The sequence below is a fragment of the Entelurus aequoreus genome, linkage group LG01, assembly GCF_033978785.1.
Source record: "Entelurus aequoreus isolate RoL-2023_Sb linkage group LG01, RoL_Eaeq_v1.1, whole genome shotgun sequence".
Lineage (NCBI taxonomy): Eukaryota > Metazoa > Chordata > Actinopteri > Syngnathiformes > Syngnathidae > Entelurus > Entelurus aequoreus.
In genome coordinates this window covers 68,123,664-68,148,755 of record NC_084731.1, presented here as the reverse complement: position 1 = coordinate 68,148,755, position 25,092 = coordinate 68,123,664, and the positions used below count along the sequence as shown (strand labels likewise).

At 39.3% G+C, this 25,092-nt stretch overlaps 1 protein-coding gene across 4 annotated transcripts in view; it reads right to left on the bottom strand.

Annotated features, from left to right (window-relative positions):
* ralgapb (Ral GTPase activating protein non-catalytic subunit beta) overlaps positions 1–25,092 on the bottom strand; it is a 109,704-nt gene that overhangs the window by 61,256 nt on the left and 23,356 nt on the right. For all 4 annotated transcript variants that reach the window (XM_062057071.1, XM_062057078.1, XM_062057087.1 and 1 more), the window contains exons 6-10: positions 23,202–23,333; positions 21,473–21,654; positions 17,534–17,685; positions 17,247–17,472; positions 5,565–5,766 (exon numbers count right to left, since the gene is read on the bottom strand). In XM_062057071.1, the coding sequence (XP_061913055.1) occupies positions 5,565–5,766; positions 17,247–17,472; positions 17,534–17,685; positions 21,473–21,654; positions 23,202–23,333 (894 nt within the window). The remainder of the gene's footprint in view (positions 1–5,564; positions 5,767–17,246; positions 17,473–17,533; positions 17,686–21,472; positions 21,655–23,201; positions 23,334–25,092) is intronic.

The following is a 25,092-nucleotide window of genomic DNA, read 5'->3' as shown; positions in this document are numbered from 1 at the left end:
GTAATTGAATTGATTTCGACAAAGTTTAGCGAGAGGACTTTGGCTAAAATGATAGGTTATTTTCACACTTGTGAGCTAGTTCGTTAGCAAGGTACAAGCTAACAACCTTACCGAGATGGTACCGCATCCTCAGACACTCCTCCGCTTTTAATGCTCACAGACATGGTGTCATAAAAACAAAAATATGCTTTGTAAAATATTCATATTTGAACAATAATTGGAGGAAATATTCCCAAACTTGACATGTTATTATACGCCATGTTGATGCGAGTGGCGGTGCAGACTCACGACGACCATGTCGACAAATTTTATGGTCGACATTTGTCGATAATGTCAACGAATCGCTACATCCCTAGTTCCGATACAATACCGATGTTGGAGCCTTGAGTATTGGCCGATACTGATATTGATCTGATACGCTATCAGCACAAATCATACATACCTTTTATTAATTCTGGACTATAAGCCGCTGCTTTTTTTGTAGGCTTTGAACCCTGCGGCTTATAAAACTGTGCGGCCAACTTATGGATTTTTCTTCGCTAACAACTATAATAAAAATAATTTAAAAAAAACAAAACCAGCAAATACACCTAGGTTTTTTATGGTTTGGGCTATGGCGCCATCTTATGGACTAGTTCACTCACTAAAGGTGCTGCATTGTCCTTCTATTTACATGTAGTGGTTTTTTTTCTTTCCCAACCAGAGTGCTCTTCGTCTTTTAGCCGTCTATAGCGTTACTACTCGTATGGATTCTTCATTCATCACTCCAAGCAACATTTTAGGTTTTACAATAAAACTAAAACAATCCCATTTGTGATGTCTGTAGAAGTGTTTTCATGGTTATTTATACGTGCTATCGTAATGTAATGTAATCAAGCTAGCTTCCTTAGCATTAGCTAATATGCTAACACGTTTACGATTGTCTGTGTTAGTATTATTGACAATTGCATTCTTTTTGTATTCCTTCCGTTTCGTAAATACACCAAACTTCACCGTGGAGTTATTGAGTCTGTTTAGCTGATTGGAGAGCTAGCTTCCGCAGCTAGTGGGTCCATGACGATGACTTCTGTTTTGATCGATTTTACTGCTGTGTTACTGACACCGTTTGGAAACAATTAAGGTATGTACTGTACATAAAATATTTCTGTGTAATTAACTAATTTCACAACAAATATACACTATAATGCCAAAAGTATTTGGCCACCTACCTTGACTCACATATGAACATAAAGTGCCATCCCATTCCTAACCCGTAGGGTTCAATAAGCTGTTACAGCTTCAACTCTTCTGGGAAGGCTATCCACAAGGTTGCGGAGTGTGTTTATAAGAATTTTCGACCAGTCTTCCAAAAGCGCATTGGTGAGGTCACACACTGATGTTGGTCGAGAAGGCCTGGCTCTCAGTCTCTGTTCTAATTCATCCCAAAGGTGTTCTATCTGGTTCAGGTCAGGACTCTGTACAGGCCAGTCTAGTTTATCCACACCAGACTCTGTCATCCATGTCTTTATGGACCTTGCTTTGTGCACTGGTGCACAGTCATGTTGGAAGAGGAAGGGGCCCGCTCCAAACTGTTCCCACGAGGTTGGGAGCATGGAATTGTCCAAAATGTTTTGGTATCCTGGAGCATTCAAAGTTCCTTTCACTGGAACTAAGGGGCCAAGCCCAACTCCTGAAAAACAACCCCACATCATAATTCCTCCTCCACCAAATTTCACACTTGGCACAATGCAATACTGTTCTCCTGGCAACCTCCAAACCCAGACTCGTTAATCAGATTGCCAGATGGACAAGCGTGATTCATTGCTCCAGAGAAGGCGTCTCCACTGCTCAGCTGCTCTGCCATGGAAACCCATTCCATGAAGCTCTCTGCGTACAGTACGTGGGCTAATTGGAAGGTCACATGAAGTTTGGAGCTCTGTAGCTCCAAACTATAGTGTAAAGAGGTAGGCGACCTCTTTACACTATACGCTTCTGCATCCGCTAACCCCTCTCTGTCAGTTTACGTGGCCTACCACTTCGTGACACAGTTGACTTTGGAATATTTAGGAGCGAGGAAATTTCACGACTTGGTTTGTTGCACAGGTGGCATCCTATGACAGTTCCACGCTGGAAATCACTGAGCTCCTGCGAGCAGCCCATTCTTTCACGCATGTTTGTAGAAACAGTCTCCATGCCTAAGTGCTTGATTTTATACATCTTGGCTGGGCCGTGTGATTAGGACACCTGATTCTGATCATTTGGATGGGTGGCCAAATACTTTTGGCAATATAGTGTATCTGCGGCTTATAGTCCGGTGCGGCTAATTTATGGGGGGAAAATCTGACATTTAGTGGGTGCGGCTTATATACCAACGCGGAAAATGCGGTACTGTAGTGTGGAATGTTAGAAAAGGCCTGATCAAGTGAAATCAATCAGGAGTAATACTAACCAATAATTATATTTTTTTAGCAACACTTCGTGGTCACAATAATTCATGAAGCTAAGAACATGACAGAGTGAGCTGAATGATGCGGACACGTTTGTTACTGGATACTTTCTAATGAGTTTCTGCCTTGGAAACTGCATGTGTAAGTAATACGCAACTATAATTATTTGATACTTCTTTATGTTGACAAATATTGTTCAATTACGATTACCTATGTCTAACTTGTGTAAGGCTGAAACGACGCGTCGACATAGTCGACGTCATCGGTTACGTAAATACGTCGACGCCGTTTTTGTGCGTCGACGCGTCGCATATTTACGTCACACTACCGCAAAGCAGACGATCAAAGCAGACGATGCGAGCGGTGCGAGCGAGGGGGGAAAAGCATGCCAAAAGTGGTCAAAAGTGTGGGAGTATTTCAATAAACGGCCTAATAATGTTGTTGTATGCACACTGTGTCGAGCGTAAATGGCCTATCATAGCAGCACAACGGCTATGAACGAACATTTGAAAAGAAAACCATCAACTAGTCAATCGTCCGCGCGAGCATACGTTGTCATCATTACACAAAAACATGAATGTGTCATTTGTATCTGCTAGGGGTGTAACGGTACGTGTTTTGTATTGAACCGTTTCGGTACGGGGCTTTCGGTTCGGCACGGGGGTGTACCGAACGAGTTTCTAAGCTAAAGCTAACTTTAGCTGCTAAAGTCTTACCAAGCTGCTTCGCTCCTCTGCCTCTGTCTCAGCACGCAGCATTGTCCCACCCACACAACCATCTGATTGGTACACACGCAGCATTGTCCCACCCACACAACCATCTGATTGGTACACACGAAGCATTATCAGCCAATCAGCAGTGTGTATTCAGAGCGCATGTAGTCAGCGCTTCAGCGTGGAGCAGATAGGTGTTTAGCAGGTGAGCATCAGGCAGCGGACTCTCCCCAAATGATAATAAACACCTCCCAGTCAACTACTAGTAACATCACTATGAGCCCGTTGACCTTCTAGAAATATAAACTGCAGCTCAGCTCACTCGCAGTCCTGGCTTGAGGTGAAGGCTAATTACCTCTCAGTTCCAGCCACATCGACCCCTTCTGAGCGCCTATTTTCAGCTGCTGGGAATATTGTAAACAAGAAAAGAACCAAACATGTACACATGCTAACCTTTCTTCATTACAACTGTTAGTCACTCACTGGAATGAGTAGAATTGGTTATTGTGTACTGTGTTGGACTGGATGTTTATTTTGCACATTTTAAAAGCAATACTTAATGTTTACAGTGCTCCAGAATATTTAGATTGGCACTTTTTTGTATTGGATGTTTATCTTTATTTTTGCACATTTTAGCAAACAAGCAATACTTTCACTTTTGTTGAAATGTTTACACTGTTGTTACAGAATATTTCGTTTTGCACTTTTTTGTATTGGATGTTTATCTTTATTTTTGCACATTTTAAAGCAAAATAAGCAATACTTTTACTTTTGAAATGCTTATACTATTGCAGAATATTAAGATTTGCACTGGATGTTGACTTTTATATTTGCACATTAAAAAGCAAATAAGCTACTTTTAATTTTGTTAAATGTTAAAAGTTTTAAATTTTTACATTGTTACAGAATATTTAGTCATGTTGTTGTCAATGTTGACTGAGTGGCCATACTTCTTTTTTTTTGTAAATAAAAGCCATGCCTTTTGAAAAAACGGACCTACATTTATTTTTTCATCTTCATTTTGAATAAAAAAATAATCGGTAAAAGGAAAAATAATCTATAGATTAATCAAAAAAATAATCTATAGATTAACCGATTAATCGAAAAAAATAATCTATAGATTAATCGATAGAAAAATAATCGTTAGCTGCAGCCTTAAACTTGTGTGCTTAGCCGTTGTGTAGCGGCTACCGCCTATGTTTTCTTTCTGTAAATGACTTACCGTATTTCCTTGAATAGCCGCAGGGGCGTTAATTAATTTAAAACCTCCTGTCACACCTGCGTTTACCGGAAACCGGCGGGATGGCCGTGCATGCGGTAATTATTTTAAAACCTCTTCTCACTCCGGCGTTTACCAAAAGGAATCCATAAAATTTAGGCGTGCGCTTTGAGTGTCATGTAAGCATACCATCATGAAAAGCACATTTAATTAAAAAAAACGTTATTATGGTCTTACCTGTACTTATAAATGGAGTCCATTTGCAGCTCCTTCTGACCAAAAGCATCGATAACTTGTTTATAGAAGTCTTCCTTATTTTCTTTCTTCAGTTTTAAAAGTCTCTGTTTCGATGGAGATATTCCTTTAATTATTACCTCCTGCTTCGATTGAAAGTCCAGTTTAGAAAACTGTTTTATTTTAGATACCTGTATGTGATCCTGCATGTTAGAAGTTCAGGCAGAGGGAAAAAATAAATCCCTTGCTGCGTGTGTTCACTTCTTCTGCAGTACAGGAAGTCGCAAGAAGGATCACTAGCGCGGCAGCGCCCTCTACCACCAGGAGGCGGGAGTGATTTAATGACTTATACAGTATTTCACACACGCAGCTACGGTATATTAATAAAACATAGCTGCTTACTGTTCTCTTTAGCATACTGTACCGGTATTCAATAGCTTGGACCTTAAATCCTACTGAAAAGCTCTTTATCTTTTTTCCTTTGTGCGATTGTAAACTACTGAAATCAGCTTCCTCCATTTTGAAAAGGAGGACAGATGCGTCACTCGTGACGTAACGAATTTGACCCGGTGGAAGTTCTAGCCATATGCTAAATATTTTGCGAAACGAGTTTGACCCGGCGAAAATTATAGACATGCGATAATAAAATTAATATTTTGCGAAACGAATTTGATCCAGCTTCAATAATAAACCGGCGATAAGGCCAAGCATGCGTTAATTATTTTGAGAAACGAGTTTGACCCGGCAGTAATTCTAGACGTGCGAATACTATATTCCCTGCGCCAATTCAAGGAAATACGGTAACATAAATACAAGAATAGACCAACTTTGTGTGCCTATTGGAGTACAAGACTGCGTGTATCAGACATATGACTTGCAAGTCGATACAATCCCATACCTGTTTATTTGCTGATATTAGACCCTATTTTTCACAATATAACCTGCCTCAAAAAGAACGCAAGGAGAGGTTACCTTGAGAGGTAAACAGGTAGAATTTCTTCACCCGTTTTCTTGCTACAAAAGATACGGCACAGAGTCCCGCAGGCCTCAGCTCGACCCGCCTCGTAGCTCTCCGGGAACTCGTTGGCGTCAAACATGGGGTTGGACACCATGGAGTCTGTGGACATCTGCGAGCCTTTCCTTCTCAGCTCCAGGCCCACCTGCGTGGCTATGGCTGCGAAGAGACGGATTGAGAGTGGCCTGAATTGCGAGGTGGCTTGTTGGGCTGGCGACTCATGCACATCCAAGCAAAAGCAGCAAAGAGTTAGCCATACATTGGAATGAAAACAAAACAACTGCTATGGCATCCACAGCATACACTCATCATTCCATACAAGGAATTCTGACACAGAGTTGGCCGCACAGTTCAGGTGAAGAAAAGATGGGAAAGACAAAGTCCCTGTGTCAGACGATCACTCAAGAGCACAGAACATTCACCTCATGCATCGAGCCACAGTTCAAACTAAAAAAAAATGATCAAAACAAATAAGGATTAGTGTCAACTAGGGTTGTCCCGATACCAACATTTTGATACTTTAAAAATAAAGGGGACCCCAAAAAGTCTCACTATTGGCTTTATTTTAACATAAAATCTTGATGATACATTAAACATATGTTTATTTCTCATTAATAAGATAGTGAACATACTAGACAACTCTATGAAAAGTAAGCGGGTTACAAAGGCTGACATATGCAGTAACATATTTCCCATTATTTTATTTTGTCAACATTATGAAGGCGACTTGTCCAGGGTGTACCCCGCCTTCCGCCCGATTGTAGCTGAGATAGGCTCCAGCGCCCCCCGTGACCCCGGAGGGAATAAGCGGTAGAAAATAGAAAATGGATGAACATTATGAAGGGACAAGCTTCTTTTTTACTGTTAATATCTGCTTACTTTCTCTTGTAACATGTTCTATCCACACTTCTGTTCAAATGTAATAATCACTTATTCTTCTCTTGTTTGATACTACAAATGTTGGTATCAATCCATAGCAAGTAGGTACAGGATGATATACTGGTCATAATTAAAGTTATCCTGTGTCCATAGATGTTTCTCAGTTTATAAACAACAAAATTAAGACTAAAGATTTAGTGAGAATAAAAAATAGCAATATTATTATTGTAGTATCGACTACTGTAGACACGGATTCTGTACTTGGTATCAGTACAGTCAATGTTAGTATAGATCCACATTCAGGAGCACTAGCTTGCTGTTAGCGGTTTGGCTATTCCTCGTCCTGCAGGGATGATACTTGTAAGAAACTTACTTAACTTTATATGTCGCCATGGAGGCCAGGATTAGTGATTTAGAAGTAGCTGAAACACTGTGGAGGACATTAGCCGCTAGTTAGCTATGATTTAAAGTGTTTACAGCTTCATTTTGCTTGTTAGTTTTAAAGACAACATACGTCCATACTCCTCCTTCTGTCTTCATACTGTTTCCTCCTGTAAGTGCTCTGTGTATGTGTTGACTTACATGCGCCTCGGCTCATATCTGATACCAGCAATGTCACCAAGCGGTCCCATCATATCGATGATTAAAAAAGTACCGGTATTTTCAAAGGAAGTATAGTACCGATTTTCCGGACTATAAGCCACACCCATTAAATTTTAGAAAAAAAAAAGTTTAAGTTAAGTCGCAGATATATACATTGTGAAATGAGTTATTTACACAGAAGTATTTGTTTCCAAACAGTGTCTGCAACACGGCAGTAAAACGGCTGATCAAACAAAACACAAGTCATGGTCATGGTCCCACCAGCTGCGCAAACTAGCTGTCCAATCAGCTAAACAGACCCAATAACTCCATGGGGACGTTTTGGTGAATTTATCAAACGGAAACAATACAAAAAGAATGCCATTATAAGTTAATAATATTAACACAGACACTCGTAAACGTGTTAGCATATTAGCTAATGCTTTCGACGCTAGCTTCATTACGTGATGATAGCACGCACAATTATGCATGAAAACACTCCTACAGACAACACATGGGACAGTTTAGTAAATACGAATTGTTATAGTTATACTGTAATGAAGAATCCATACGAGTAAAAACGCTATGGCACTTCTACTTCCAGTTAAAAGCTCAGTCTAAAGATAAGGGTAGTGCAGTGAGCGAACTCATCCAAAAATGGCACTATAGCACAAACAATTACACACCTATTCCTTGTCTTTGCTTGGCTTTTTTAAAACACTATTTGCTTTATTAGCTGCACCGTTTTATAGGCCGCAGGCTAAGTTCAAAGCGTATCAAAAAAGTAGCAATTTATAGTCTGGAATTTACGGTACCTTTTTTAATTGAATAGTAGCGCTGTACTTTATTAGTATTAGTATACCGCACAACCCTAGTGTGAACATAATAAAACAAAAAGTGGCATTGGAGACGTTGTTATGGTGGAGACATGTGGTCAGTTGGTGGAATCATTCCATTCACTTCTGGAAGAGCTGAGAGAACCCTGGGATTCTTTTTTTCATGGAATGACGAGGAGTGAGAACAAAAAAAAAAGATGGCAGTAATGGCGATGGTCACTCAACTCAAAAGCGGGAAGACCGGTCAAGAAAATCAATTGAAGGGGGCGGGAGGGTACAAAAACAAAAAGCTGCTGTTCCTACTTACAAGATTTATAAGAAAGGAGAATTTGGATAAAAGAGGCTGCAAGATAACAGAAATAGTGGAGAGACAGAAAATCAAAGCACAGCCAATTCATTTTCAGGCATGAATTGTGTTGTTTAGTCAAGCTACTCATTGACCAATTACAGTCAGACACTACACACAAAACACATGTCAGGGGCCAATGATCAGGAGCAGCGGGTGTGTTGTCACTTAGAGTGACCGTAAATCCTCAAATAGTGGCCTCTGCTCAATCACACGCCTTGCATTAATTCATTGTGTCACGGACTTACAAAAACACCTATCTCTAACGCCATGAAAACTCAAATTAACGCCTCTAGAAACGGCACAAGTTCACTAAACCTTCTGACCGAGGGCGGTGTATCTATATCATTTATAAATATTTAATGGTCTTATTGCTGCTCTTTTGTCACCATCTGGTGGCCAGTGAAAGTAACTCTGCCTATAATTGTACTTTCATATTCAGTGGGGTAAAGCATCCACTTTTATGACCCAATCCAAACAACCTTCCCTAGTCACGGTGCAGAAAAAAGAAAAAATCAACTAACATGGTCACACATAACACAACCTGCTCATTGAACGTTGTGGGTATCATAAAAAGAGAAAGTCAAAGTGACATTTAAATCCATTACAAGGGATGATGGGAAAAATGCAAAACACTCTCTCCACACACATTTTAGCTGCTTGATATTTCTGACTGATTACAAAACCTTAAAGAGGTTGTCATGGAACTTTCACATACTCTTAATATCCAATTCTAATAATTCTTAATTATATATTCATTATAATAATATGATTGGCAACACTAAATTGGCACTAGTGTGTGAATGTGAGTGTGAATGTTGTCTGTCTATCTGTGTTGGCCCTGCGATGAGGTGGCGACTTGTCCAGGGTGTACCCCGCCTTCCGCCCGATTGTAGCTGAGATAGGCTCCAGCGCCCCCCGCGACCCCGAAAGGAAGAAGCGGTAGAAAATGGATGGATGGATATATATATATAATTATTATTATTATATTATAATGAATATATAATTAAGAATGATTAGAATATTGTCCAGGGTGTACATATATATATATATATATATATATACACTACCGTTCAAAAGTTTGGGGTCACCCAAACAATTTTGTGGAATAGCCTTCATTTCTAAGAACAAGAATAGACTGTCGAGTTTCAGATGAAAGTTCTCTTTTTCTGGACATTTTGAGCGTTTAATTGACCCCACAAATGTGATGCTCCAGAAACTCAATCTGCTCAAAGGAAGGTCAGTTTTGTAGCTTCTGTAACGAGCTAAACTTTTTTCAGATGTGTGAACATCATTGCACAAGGGTTTTCTAATCATCAATTAGCCTTCTGAGCCAATGAGCAAACACATTGTACCATTAGAACACTGGAGTGATAGTTGCTGGAAATAGGCCTCTATACACCTATGTAGATATTGCACCAAAAACCAGACATTTGCAGCTAGAATAGTCATTTACCACATTAGCAATGTATAGAGTGTATTTCTTTAAAGTAAAGACTAGTTTAAAGTTATCTTCATTGAAAAGTATAGTGCTTTTCCTTCAAAAATAAGGACTTTTCAATGTGACCCCAAATTATATATATATGTGTGTGTATGTATGTATGTATATATATATATATTAGGGCTGTGAATCTTTGGGTGTCCCACGATTCGATTCATTATCGATTCTTGGGGTCACACTTCGATTCAAAATCGATTTTTTTTTTCAATTCAACACGATTCTCGATTCAAAAACAATTTTTTCCCGATTCAAAACGATTCTCTATTCATTCAATACATAGGATTTTAGCAGGATCTACCCCAGTCTGCTGACATGCAAGCAGAGTAGTAGATTTTTGTAAAAAGCTTTTATGCATCGGTTGGGGACATCTCTGCGCTGCTGACCCGTCTCCGCTCGGGATGGTTTCCTGTTGGCCCCGCTGTGGACTGGACTCCCGCTGATGTGTTGGATCCACTGTGGACTGGACTTTCACAATGTTATGTCAGACCCACTCGACATCCATTGCTTTCGGTCTCCCCTAGAGGGGGGGGGGGTTACCCACATATGCGGTCCTCTCCAAGGTTTCTCATAGTCATTACCGACGTCCCACTGGGGTGAGTTTTTCCTTGCCTGTATGTGGGCTCTGTACCGAGGATGTCGTTGTGGCTTGTACAGCCCTTTGAGACACTTGTGATTTAGGGCTATATAAATAAACATTGATTGATTGATTGATTATAATTGTAAAGGACAATGTTTTATCAACTGATTGCAATAATGTAAATTTGTTTTAACTATTAAATGAACCAAAAATATGACTTATTTTATCTTTGTGAAAATATTGGACAGTGTGTTGTCAAGCTTATGAGATGCGATGCAATTGTAAGCCACTGTGACACTATTGTTCATTTTTATTTACTTTTATAAATGTCGAATGATAATGTCAATGAGGGATTTTTAATCACTGCTATGTTGAAATTGTAACTAATATTGATACTATTGTTGATAATATAAATTGTTGTTTCACTACTTTTGGTTTGTTCTGTGTCGTGTTTGTGTCTCCTCTCAATTGCTTTTTTAAAATGAGAATCGATTCTGAATCGCACAACGTGAGAATCGCGATTCGAATTCGAATCGATTTTTCCCCACACCCCTTAGTTAGTTAGTCAACATTTCCTTCTGTTGTGACTAACTCAATCATTGATTGAACAACAAGCACAGAAGCTGTGCAACTAACTAACAACTAAAACTGGATCGCCATAAATCAAAGTGGCTGATAAAAACACATTAATACCGCACCTGCCAGCGAATAGGAAGGAGCACAAGGGATCATTAGTGTTGCCAACTTAGCGACAAGTGGCGAGTAATTCGAGCCCTGTAGATACGCTATGAAAAAGTGGAGCATCGACTAGTGAGCACCGGGTGCTGCTGTGGGTCCTTCCACAATCCAAAATCACTGACAGGGGACTGCATCTTGTGACATTAAACATGTGAGCAAAGAAGTTCATTTGTAGTTCTAAAAAAATGTGCCATGGCCAGTTATGCAAATTTGGCGCGTACATCATTATGTTCGTTTTGCAGCCATGCCAACATTAGTATGCTTGCTTTTTTTTGGGGGGGCTCATTTTGTAGGTACACACCTCAGTCATATGTTGATACTTGAATCACGTTAATGTTAGCAGGATAGCATTTTAAACAATTTTGTCAGGTATACACCTCAGCGTCAAATATTTTGTTATTGTACGAATAATAACAATTAGCATGCCAACATTAGAATGCTAGCTTTTTTTAGCTAATTTTGTAGGTACACACCTCAGTCATATGTTGATACTTGATGCATATCAACGTTAGGCTAGCATTTAAAAAAAATAATTCAGGTATACACCCGAGCGTCAAATATTTTGTTACTTTACAAATAATATCTGTTAGCATGCCAACATTAGTATGCTAGCTCTGTTTTTTAGCTCATTTTGTAGGTATACACCTCAGTCACATGTTGGTACTTGATGCATGCTAACATTAGCAGGATATAATTTTAAAGAATGTTTTCAGATATACACCTGAGCGTCAAATATTTTGTTACTTTACGAATAATATCTGATAGCATGCTAGTTTTTTTTTTTAGCTCATTTTGTAGGTACACACCTCAGTCATATAGTTGATACTTGATGCATGTTAACATCCACAGGATAACATTTTAATTTTTTTTTTTACAGGTATACACTTCAGCGTCAAATATTTTATTTTACGAATAATATGTTAGCATGCCAACTTTAGTATGCCAGCTTTTTTTTAGCTAAACAACACTGTCATATTTTGGTACTTGATGCGTGTTAATGTTAGCCGGCTAGCATTTTAAACATTTTTTTTCCAGGTATACACCTCAGAGAAATATATTTTTGTTCCTTGACAAATAAGACCTGTTAGCATGCTAACGTTAGTATACTAGCTTCATTTTAGCTATACACCTCTGTCATATTTTGTTACTTGATGCATGTTAATGTTAGCACGATAGCATTTAAACCACTTTTTTCAGGTATACAATTTAGTGTCAAATATTTAGTTCCTTTGCAAATAATATCTATTAACATTAGTATGGTAGCTTTTTTTTTAGCTCATTCTGTAGGTATACACGTCAGTCTTTTTTTGGTACTTGATGCATGCTAACATTAGCAGGATAGAATTTTAGACAATTTTTTCAGGTATACACCTCAGCATCAAATATTTTGTTACTTGTCGAATGATATCTGTTAGCATGCCAACATTAGAAAGCTAGTTGGTTTTGTTAGCTAATTTTGTAGGTACACACCTCAGTAATTTTTTTGTATTTGATGCATGCTAGCATTTCAAACATATTTTTCAGGTACACACCTCAGAGTAATATATTTTGGTACTCGACGCATGTTGCAGTTAGCATTTTAGTGGGCTAACAATGGCATGATAGCTTTTTTAGCTAATTTGACAGCTATACACCTCAGTGTGACATATTTTGGTATTTCACTAATGCAAACTGTAAGCATGCTATTGTTAGCATGAAATTAGATTAGTCGCTGAACTCGGACGAAAAAGAGGGCACTCTTACTACCGTATTTTTCGGACTATAAGTCGCTCTGGAGTATAAGTCGCACCGGCCGAAAATGCATAATAAAGAAGGAAAAAAACATATATAAGTCGCACTGGAGTATAAGTCGCATTTTTTGGGGAAATGTATTTGATAAAACCCAACACCAACAATAGAAATTTGAAAGGCAATTTAAAATAAATAAAGACTAGTGAACAACAGGCTGAATAAGTGTACGTTATATGACGCATAAATAACCAACTGAGAACGTGCCTGGTATGTTAACGTAACATATTATGGTAAGAGTCATTCAAATAACTATAACATATAGAACATGCTACAAACAATCTGTCACTCCTAATCGCTAAATCCGATGAAATCTTATACGTCTAGTCTCTTACGTGAATGAGCTAAATAATATTATTTGATATTTTACGGTAATGTGTTAATAATTTCACACATAAGTCGCTACTGAGTATAAGTCGCACACCCGGCCAAACTATGAAAAAAACTGCGACTTATAGTCCGAAAAATACGGTGTATATATACGTATACTGTATATGTATATATATATCTAACGTACATAAGGTCTTCTTTGGAAAGTGTCTGGGGAAAAAAAGGCGGTGATGTTCAAGATACACAGTGCACGTTTTCAAAATACAAATGTATACTTTTGGAGAGGGTTCCATTGACATTCTAAAGGCAGGGCCTCCACGCACAAACTGTTTGCAGATATACTCAAGCGGGTCATAAATGTGACTGCAGAACACAGGTGTGGCAGGTCACATCATATCATTTAAAGTGGCCCCTCACATTTTATCTGGTGTACCGAATAATTTTAAGTAGCACGCCATATTTTTAATGGCCTACCACATTATTTATTTGACCTGCCACATCATCTCAAATGACCCACGCCTTGTGTGGCCGGCCACCTCATTTTATCCGGCCTGTCATGTTAAATTAAGTGACCCGCCATCTCATTTTATAAGGCCCAACATCATTTACATGGTGCACCACATTACCGTATTTTCCGAACCACAAGGCGCACCGGATTATAAGGCGCACTGCCGATGAATGGTCTATTTTTGATATTTTTTCATATATAAGGTGCACCGGATTTTAGGGCGCATTAAAGGGGTCATAATATTATTAATTTTTCTAAATTGAAAACATCCTTGTGGTCTACATAACATGTAATGGTGGTTCTTTGGTTAAAAATGTTGCATAGATTATGTTTTACAGTTCATCTTCTGGTCGCTTTCTGACAGTCGCTTCCGGATGCGCCATTTTGTGGGCGGTCTTATTTACGTGGCTCACCTTTGACCGCGTCTTCTCCCCGTCATCTTTGTTGTAGCGGTGTAGCGTGCAAGGACGGGAGTGGAAGAAGTGTCAAAAGATGGAGCAAACTATTTTAATGACATTCAGACTTTAGTTAAATCAATATCGGAGCAGCATCTCCTCATACGGAAACAACAACACCGGAAATGTGTCCCGTGAAAAAATGTCCGACCGTAACTCTCTAATAACTAAAGTTGCTTGGTTGAATAACATAAACTCACTACACCGGTATGTTTTAGCGCTTTCATGGCGAGTTTACTGACAGATATAAGTAAGAACTTTACTCTACTTTATATTAGAAATGGCAACAGCGGAGGATGAATGTCCCATAACAAGAAGATAGAGAAAAAGAAGAAGCTTATCGACTACGGTGTTGTCACGGACAACAAAGGCGAACGCGCGCAATTTTTCAGGATTCATGCAGATCCCAAATACACACATCAGCAGGTACCAGAAGGTAAGAAAAGTTGCTTTTGCATAATATTGTGAAACAAAACGACAGATATGTCTTACCTTATACACACACCATAATAATACTCCTATGTTGAAGCACATTACAATCCATCAGGCGGTGCGGCTTCATAGCTTACCAAAGTCATAATAAAACATTTCTATAGATGTTTGAGCACCGTGTGTAATGTTCTATATTTTCAATGGAACATATAAAATGTTGGTGTTGTTTACTTATTGCAGTCTACACGTATCTCTTATGTGTGACTGCCATGTATGGTCACACTTATTACACCATTTACCAAATAAAATTGCTTGGAGGTTGGTAAGCAAAACCAGAATTAATACATACATTAGGCGCACAGGGTTATAAGGCGCACTGTAAAGTTTTGGGAAAAAAAAGAAAAGATTTTACGTGCGCCTTATAGTCCGGAAAATATGGTAATCTGAAAGGCCTGCCACATCATTAATGTGGCCTGCCACGTCATTAATGTGGCCTGCCACGTCATTAATGTGGCCTGCCACGTCATTAATGTGGCCTGCCACGTCATTAATGTGGCCTGCCACGTCATTAATGTGGCCTGCCACGTCATTAATGTGGCCTGCCACGTCATTAATGTGGCCTGCCACGTCATTAATGTGGCCTGCCACGTCATTAAAGTGGCCTGCCACGTCATTAATGTGGCCTGCCACGTCATTAAAGTGGCCTGCCACGTCATTAAAGTGGCCTGCCACGTCATTAAAGTGGCCTGCCACATTTCATGTGGACCACTTCATTATTTTTGGTTGCTTGCCACATTATTCTAAATGGCTCTCGACGTCATTCATGTGACCTGCCATATCATTTGATCTGGTCTGCCAGATTTAATTGGCCTACCACATTATCTTAACTGGCTTGTTATGTCATTTAATCAAATTAACTGGCCCGCCATATCAATTTATATGGCCCATCACATAATTTTAAGTAACCTGCCACATTGTTAAATGGCCCTCTACAATATGTTAAATGGCCCTCTACAATATGTTAAATAGTTCACTACACCGTGTTATGTGGTCCGCTACATCATTTTATGTGGACCGCTACTTAGTTTTATGAGGCCCACCAAGTAATTGTATCTGGTCTGCGACATTATGTGGCCCGCAACATTATATCAAATGGCCCGCTACTTTGTTTTATGTGACCCGCCATGTCATTTTAACTGGTCTGCCACAATAATTGATGTGTCATTTTAGATTGCCCACCAAATCATTCAAGTGGTCCGCCAAATTAATTTATGTGGCCCACCACATTGTTTCATGTGGCCTGCTAAGTCATTCTATCTGGTCTGCAACATTAATTTATGTGGCTCGCTACATCATTTGATGTGACCCACTATGTAATTTTATCTGGTCTACCACAATAATTTAAGTGGCCCGCTATCTCATTTTATGTGGCCAGCTACATAGTTTCATGTGGCCTGCTAAGTCATTCTATCTGGTCTGCAACATTAATTTATGTGGCCCACTACGTTGTTTTATGTTGCCCGCAACATCATTTTTATCTGGTTCGCTACAATAATTTAAGTGGCCCGCTATCTCATTTTATATGGCCCACCAAATCATTTATCTTGCCCACCACATCATTTTGTGTGCGGTTTTTTTTGGTAATCAAAAATAAATACGTACAAATCTGCTTGTCACTTTGACTTATGATTTCTAAGTAGGTTATCTGATTAAGTTGTTAAAATATAATAATCCAAAACAGTGTAAATAAGCTATTATACGTTTGTATTAATATATATCCACTGTTACAAGCGGACCTCCGAGGGAAGCCATAGATTCCATGTGGCCTTCAATGTAAACCAGTTTGACAGTGGAGTAAAATTTACACACAAGCATATCTAATATACTGTATATCATCTAGATCAGTATTTCTCAACCTTTTTGACCACGGGGCCCAACTTTTCCACTACAGAGGGGCGCGGGGGACTCAATTTGATTTGAATCATAATCAAAAATGTTATCTAACCTACTTACAGTTTAAAACCTTGTCAAATTATACCAAACCATATGTTAATCACAAAGATTCATATTTAACACATAAACCTTAGGCTTTATTTAGTGGATTAGAAAAATAAGAATTAATTAATAAATACAAATACAAAAATACACATTTACATACAATAAAAAAAACTAAATTAATAATTACATTTTTTCTGAACTAAACTGTTAATACAATTAAAGTGCAAATGAAAATACAGCTTCACCACTTTAGTTGTAATTTTTGCACCTAAGAAATTTCTCTATGACTTCTGATTGTTTGATCTTGTCATTACTGCCACAAGTGGTGGAAAAGTGTATTACAACTGAGTACTGCTGCGGCCCATACAGCTGAGAAACATACTTTTTGGTGGTCCAAGAATGGTTAAGAAACACTGATCTAAGTGTAGATTAGAATCACCATATTTAATACACACCACTCTTTAAGGAATATACCGTCTTTTACATCCAATACAGTTTGTTTTAAATTGAATGTGATGAAATGCCACTTCTAGCCACAAAGAAAGCTTGTGGTGGAGAAAGAAAAAGGAAGGGCCATCCAAACAAGACACACACACCAAAGTAGACTTGCTCCAGCAGCAACACACCCACCTGCCCATGCATGGAATGCTTACGCTGGGGGAGACTTACCCGTCATGCTTGGGTCCCGACTGAGGCCGCTGTGGAGCTTGCAGTGGACCAGCGCCGCGTCCAACAACCACTGGCCGAACAGGTTGAGGATGCTGTTGACTTTGGGCCGTGCCGGGGCGGGCAGCGGCCGGGACTCCCAGCTGCTCTGGTTGGGACTGGACAACAAAGTCGGCGAGGACGAAGTTTGCTGCTGCTGGGGAACTTTTGTGGGTTGGCTGCCGCTGCCCTGCAACAGGTGGGGTTACAGCGTCGGATCCAGCTCAAAACCAAGAGTAAACTGGACTTACGGTTGAACTCTTGCTGGTGGTTTTGGTGACCGCCGTGTGCCGCTGCTTGCGACTGTGAGGGGGCGTGGTGTTGGCCACCGACGGGGGCGGAGACATGCTCATTCTGTTGACCGGGGTGGGCGGGGCGCTGTCAGCTCGAGGGCGGGATATGCCTGATGGTGAGATGATTGGATCCAGTGAGCGTGGGACAAGGAAGAATCACTTAAAGCAGGAGTGTCCAAAATACGGATTGTTTCTAATGGTCTGCAGCACAATTCAACAAGACAACATCAACAGAATAATGGAACCAGGAATAGTCGATTGCAATAACACTAACAATGTCGGTCAGAATCCTACATTTACTGCCATTTTGTGGTTTAATCAGATTATGACTTTGAAATATTAGCACAGCATTTACTTATATGACTATCTAAGCAACCTTCCCTAGTCATGGTGCAAAAAGGGGAAACAATTTAACTAACATAAGGGTCAACACGCATAACACCACCTGCTCACTGAACTTTGTGGATGTCATGAAAAACGTCCAAACACCATAAAATAAATTCAGAATGACACCCGGTTAAATCCATTACAGTGCACGATGGGAAAATGTAAAACACTCTCCACACTTATCCATGTTTGAGGCATTTTAGCTGCTTGATTTTTCTGATTGATTACAAAACTTTAAGAAGTAAACAATGTGGGAGTCCAACTTTCACATACTCTTAATATCCAATTATATTAATTATATATCCATTATATTAATTAAATACACAAACTTTACATGCAGTAGGCTTTTGGACCCCAGCCACATTTTTTTTTAGCCCAAAGCGGCCCCCAAATCAAAAAGTTTGCTCGCCCAATCTAGGACAACTGTGTTAGTATCTATATTTTTTTAAATTCCTGTTTTCACAAAATTCCCACAAGTTCTACAGCTGGCAAATGTTTACCCGATTAGAACTTTTCAACCATTAACACACACACTCACCCTGGTTATTGAAGGCAAAAACATGTTTCCCATTTCCCAAAATTTGTTCAGGTTTTCAGGCTATTTTTGGGGAATTTCCCCCAAAATGAAAAAGAATGGGCAATAATACAAACTTCTTTATGTTCCAACATCCACACATTCCACTCACCTCGGACAATCGATCATTCCCACGCAACTCCAACAGGAAGTGCAAATTCTAGTTTATATTTACATAGTTTCTCAGGAAGAAATTTTGCTTCACTGGGGATAGGTTGATTGGCAACCCTAAATTGGCCCTAGTGTGTGAATGTGAGTGTGAATGTTGTCTCTCTATCTATGTTGGCCCTGTGATGAGGTGGCGACTTGTCCAGGGTGTACCCTGCCTTCCGCCCGAATGCAGCTGAGATAGGCTCCAGCACCCCCCACGACCCCGAAAGGGACAAGCGGTAGAAAATGGATGGGATGGATGGATGTACAAACGTTACCATTTGCGAAGAATAAAGTCAAGAATAAGGCCATGTCCACACGAACACAAGAGTTTCATATTTGGGTTTCAAACGGTGTCCATCTACACAAGTGTAGTTTCAAAAGTGTCTCTGTCTACACAAACACCTGCTGTCATGACTATTTTGTCCAACCAGAAGCCTGGAAAAAAGCAGCCACAGCTGACTTGGTGGAATTACAACTCTATTATGTTTATTTTTATATACTAGACATACAATGACATGTATCTTTAAAACCAACCTGGTCGCTTTTTACGCGCGTCCACGGTCACAACACACATAAGTTAACTTCATGATTTGTCAATAAATAAGGACTATAATATATAAAATATAATATAATGTTGCACCTTTCTTATGGCACAAAGCAACAAGTCTTGCTTGTCAAAGTTGTCCCATCAGCTGGAGGTTCCACAGCAATTGTATCCAAAACAACTGACTGTCATTAGTGGGAGTGTCGCAAAGTCTTTTTTATTAATGTTGAGTGAAAATAGCAGCATGTTTACGTTCAAACAAATGGTGTGTTTAAAGGCAGCGAGGCAGTGTTTTTGAGCTTTGGAAATGGCAGCACACAACCGTGACGTCATCACAAGTCTACGTTACGTTTGTGCCGTGTACACGCATTCGCTGAGCGGAGAATTTTGGAACTCTACACTTTGGCCAGCGTTTGCAGAAGTCTGCCTTTTTAAAGACAAAAGTATGCGTGTGGACAAGAGGCCTAAACGCAGACATAAGTATGTGTTAAGTGTCTGTGTTCGTGTTCGTGTGGACATGGTCTAAAGTTCGTAAATCGGGGTTCTAAAGTCAGGCATGTGATTTGAACTTAATGAAAAATACTGAACATAAGCCAGGGATCTGGGGGCCGCAGGTCCAGGGCGGTGCATTGGTGAAGGGAGGCAATATAATGATATTATTATAGCCAATTTCTGTCTCTTCCACTCCTTCTCCACTTCTAACTGCTCCAAATGCAAAAATCATAAAGAGTACAAACAATGTTAACTTCCTTTATCGGAATAGCTGTGTGATTCATTGCATGAAATAACAAATATCATGTTGTTTATGTTTGAAAATGATTCAACTATTCAATGTCCAAATATAAAATAATGAACAAAATGTCAGCTACTGTCTTGTTGTAAAATGAAAATGAAATGTAGCATTTAGACAGACTATACTGTAGCAAAATTCATCACAATCATGTGTGTTCCACCTCTTTCAGTTTTGATTTGGACTTACGTGGTAAACAACTCACATGAATGTTTTATCCAGACGCATACATTTGTCCAAATGTGGCCAAGTAGACACATTGTGGATGTCGTCTACATTGCTAAAAGAAAAATCTAAAGAAGAGAATCCCTCTGCCATCTTCCACTAGTTTTTTTAATATATAAATCGCCCGTTTGAATATTCTCTCTTCTCTTCTCCGACTCTCTCGTCGTCATTTGGGATGTCTGTTGTGATTTCACTTCCTGTTTTCATGACCCGCCCTATCTTGCCTCTGATTGGCCTGTCCCTAATGTTTTGCCCTAATCTTAACCAATCGTGGCTCATCATAGTAAACAACCAACCAATCATGGATGTTCTTATACGTAAACCAACCAATCATCATTGATGTTCTTATACGTAAACCAACTAATCATCATGGATGTTCTTCTATGTAAACCAACCAATCATCATTGATGTTCCCTGTATATGTTGTCCCCTGCCTGTGGCGTTGCACTAGTCCATTTATTTCTTTCCCTTCTCTCTCTTCTTTTGTAGCATGTAGCTTAGCTAACCGCTACATGGGTTTAAAAATTGCTAAGCTACGGAAATCGCTACTTGTTTAAAAAGTAGCAAAACTACTGCCAAGCTATTGGGTAATGTAGTTAAGCTATTTAGCTTCCATTTCTAAGTTCATTATTATTAATGGAAAACCCTAGTTTTTACCACTGCATGATCAAAAACCGTACTCATTATGGGAAAACCTTAGTTGTTGGCAGGTATGGCAAAGAAACGAATCAAGATTTTTACACACATTGTAGGTCGGAAAAAACAAGAAAAACTGAAAATAAATTAATAATTTATATGATTTCCGACTATAGAGGGAACAATCACATACCTGTAAAGTACAACTTGTGTTTTTGTTCTTTACGACACATTCTTTTGAGTGATGCGACTTATACTCCAGATTGACTTGTAGACAGGAAAATGTGATGTGATTTTAGAATTCATTGGTTAACATGCAAGACAGGTGTGTTAGATTCCAATCAAAAAAAGGTGCCTGATCTGCATCTTGATTGACATTTCTTGCCCACAAAAGAGCAAGGACTCATCAACCTAAATATTGTCACCCCCACTTCATCATTGAGCCCAGTTTACTAATCAACATGTCTGTACCGTGGGAGAGCCGCGCAGGACAAAAAGAGAGCCCCGTCTTTTCAACTGAGACACCTACATTGCAGAAAGAGAAATACACAGCGACATGGTTTAACTGTACGTTTGTCTTTGTCTTACCCAGAAAGGCGTCCACAAGGCAGCTGACGCCCCGCATTGCCCTGAAGAAAATCTGGGGCAGCTGTTTGAGACACGGGTGCAGCAGCACCCCCTCGTGCGGGATACTGCTGGAGTTGAGGAACTGCTCCTGAAACTTGGGCGTGGTGCTGACGATGGCCGGGTTGCTCAGGTCCACTGGGTTGCTGCAAGCGTCACAACAAGGTTATGTAACACATTTCAAGGCCATTTTTCTGACCTTTTATGTTTGAGTATTTGGGATCCCCAACACTTCAACTCAAAGCATGGAATCGTTGCGGAGATACCGTAAATTCTGGACGATAAGCCGCTACTTTTTTCTTACACTTTGAACCCTGCGGCTAATAAGACTGTGCGACTAAATTATGGATTTTTCTCCGATAACAGCCCAAAAAAACAACAATTACACCTAAAAATTGTTTTGTTTATACCATGGCGCCATCTTATGGACGATTTTGCTCACTGCAGGTTCGTCTTCTAGCCATCCATAGCGTTTCTACTTGTATCATTCATCACTCCAAGCAACCTTTGTAAGTTTTACAGTATAACCAAAACTAATCTTACTCACTAAATCATCCCATGTGTGATGTCTGTAGGAGTGTTTTCATGCATATTTGTACGCGCTATCGTAATGTAATGAAACTATAGTGTCGTTAGCATTAGCTAACATGCTAACCCGTTTAAAAGTGTGTGTGTTAGTATTGTTAACTTACAATGGCATTCTTTTTGTATTGTTTCACTTTCACAAATTTCATAGAGATGTTTCTTGAGCGCAGAAATGATGACTAAAGTGGTGAAGCTGTATTTAAATTTTCACTTCAATTTCATTAATAATTTGAAAGAAAATGTATTTATTTCAGAACTGCAAATGTCCCTTCTTTTGCAGTATATTTGATTAGCACTCTGTGTGGTTCGGTTGATAGAGCGGCCGTGCCAGCAACTTGGGGGTTCCAGGTTCGATTCCTGCTTCCACCATCCGAGTCACAGCCGTTGTGTCCTTGGGCAAGACACTTTATCCCCCTGCTCCCATTGCCACCCACATTGGTTTACATGTAACTTAAGCATGTATATAACGGGTTTCACTCTGTAAAGCACTTTGAGTCCCTTGAGAAAAAGTGCGATATAAATATAGTTCAATTCACTACTTATTTTTGTAATCAGTTTGACCTGAGCCTTGATACTATTTGTTGTGATTAAAACATAATTTCCTATCATTTCACAAGGTTTTTCCAGTTAAACTGTAAATATTTTGGACACACCCGTTTACTCTTTTATTCCACTTTTTTATGTTTTTTGTGTTATTAGAGTCAATATTGCATCATTTTATTGTTAAATTAAATGTGTTAACTATTTTATTCCACTTTTTATGTTATTAGAGTCAACATTGCAACATGTTCTCGTTAAATTACATTTGTTTACTCTTTTATTTCACTTTTTTATGTTTTTTGTGTTATTAAAGTCAACATTTTCTCATTAAATTTAACCCGTTTGCTCTTTTATTCCATTTGTTAATGGTTTTTTTGGCAACAGTATGTTTTTTTAAATGTTGTTCAGGACTTTAAAAAAATAGCTAATGGCGTCTTCGTTTTATGCTCCCACTATGAAAATATTCCATTTATAGATCAAAAATAACTACTATAAACAGAGTACATTTTAAACTGGGCTGTAAAAAGATAATGAGATGCTCATTAATACCAATGATCAAATAGCAAACCTGAGCATGTGCAGAAAGCGATACCAGGTCTGTGCCACGCAGTCGCTGTCCATCTCTAAAGGGATCAAGTTGGCGTCCTCGTCAGGGACTTTAAAAGCTGGGAAGGAGGGTCCGTGGGTGAAGCGCAGGAGTCTGAATGCAAACATGACCAATTATTACTGGCACAGAAGACACCAAGCTGAAATGTTGATAGTAACAACTAATGATAATCCAAAGATGTGTCTCTGAATGTAACTTTTTCTTTTTTTCTTCACTTACACACTGACAGCTACGTTGTGGCCAGTTATGCCAATTACACAATCCGATCCAATATTCATAACGGTTCGATATCAGCAAACAAGTATTGGATTACATCACCTTGCATTTAAATCGTCCGATATAAGCCGTGTTTTTGTTTACAAAGCTGGGCAGGCAGTTAACATCTAAATGTCCTCCAATAAGCACGCAATTTCTTCTATTTTACTTAAGTCATTTGCAAAAGGTAAACAAACATGCTAGGAGCTTGCAGCTACACAACAGCTGAGCTAGACACACGTAATAAACATTGAACAATATTGGAGTGCAAAACAGCACATTTGTCAACATAAACAAGTATCAAATAATTATAGTTTCATATTACTTACACATACAAAGTCTTCAAGGCAGAAGCGTACTAGAAGGTATTCAGTTACAAACGTGTCCGTATCATTTAACTTACTGCATCATAACCTGAACTTCATGAATTACTGTAAAAATTAGCAGGCCACTTCAACTTAAACAGGATCATTTTAGCATGCCACTCTATGGAAATAACATTATCGTCTGACTATCAAAATTGAAAAATACTAAAAAAATTACCTGTGATTTTAAAATAGTATTATGTTAGTTATAAAATAGGGAGAGGAAATGATGCATATTTATTTAGTTTTAGTGCGTATTACCAGCAATAGACACTGAAGGAGACGTGATGAAAGCGGCAACTCCTTTCTTCCATCCCAACATTACTGCAGAATAAAGTGCAGTTTGCGTCATTTACCCCTTTTCTTGGACAGATAATTATTCCTGGATAGGCTTTAGAATAATCTTGACGGAATAACTGTAATTTTCTTTTTGGCTTAAGACTCGCCATTTTTCTCCAGCTGATTCCATTCGGTTGAGAACAATGGCGATTTGGTGCCGAGTATGGTTGTACAGTATACAAGGTTCAAGTTCAAAGATCAAGGGGCTGTTTATTGTCCATTCTTAAAATGTACAAGACATATAAGAACTGAAATTACATGTTCGGTACAGTCCCACTAAGAGCAGACATACATTACAGGGAGACAAGAACTGGACCGCCAACGGATCAGCCACTTACGGCGCTCCTTAAAAAAAGGTGGGAAACAGGTGATATTGGGGAAGGGGGGGAAGAGTAAAAAAAAATATCAGTCAAAGGCTGGATGTTAACGTGTGTTGTTCTCCAATGAACACTTTACGACAGTTCTATGTTTCCCTTTACGGCTATTCATGCTGGAGGCGGGGCAGTGGGGGCTGCTGGGATATGGCATGTCATGGAGGGAACTATGTTGACATGTCGGCTGCCTCAGTGTCTGAATAAAACTCAATATACTTAATATACGTTGTGTCTACTAAGTCTATATCAACATTGGTAGCAGAGGATGGTTTGAAGATGGCTGCGAACTACAGAGTACCGCCGAAGTTTGACGAAACCAGGCCGTATGAATGTTGGAAAAATGAAGTTAACATATGGGCACGAGTTACCGAACTCGACAAGAAGAAGCAGGCGCTTGCTGTGGCTTTGGGTCTGGAAGGACGAGCCAAGGATATCGCTATGGAGATACCAGCAGACGACTTGGACAAAGACACTGGTATGGCGACATTACTAGCAAAACTGGACGGTGTGTTTCAGCAA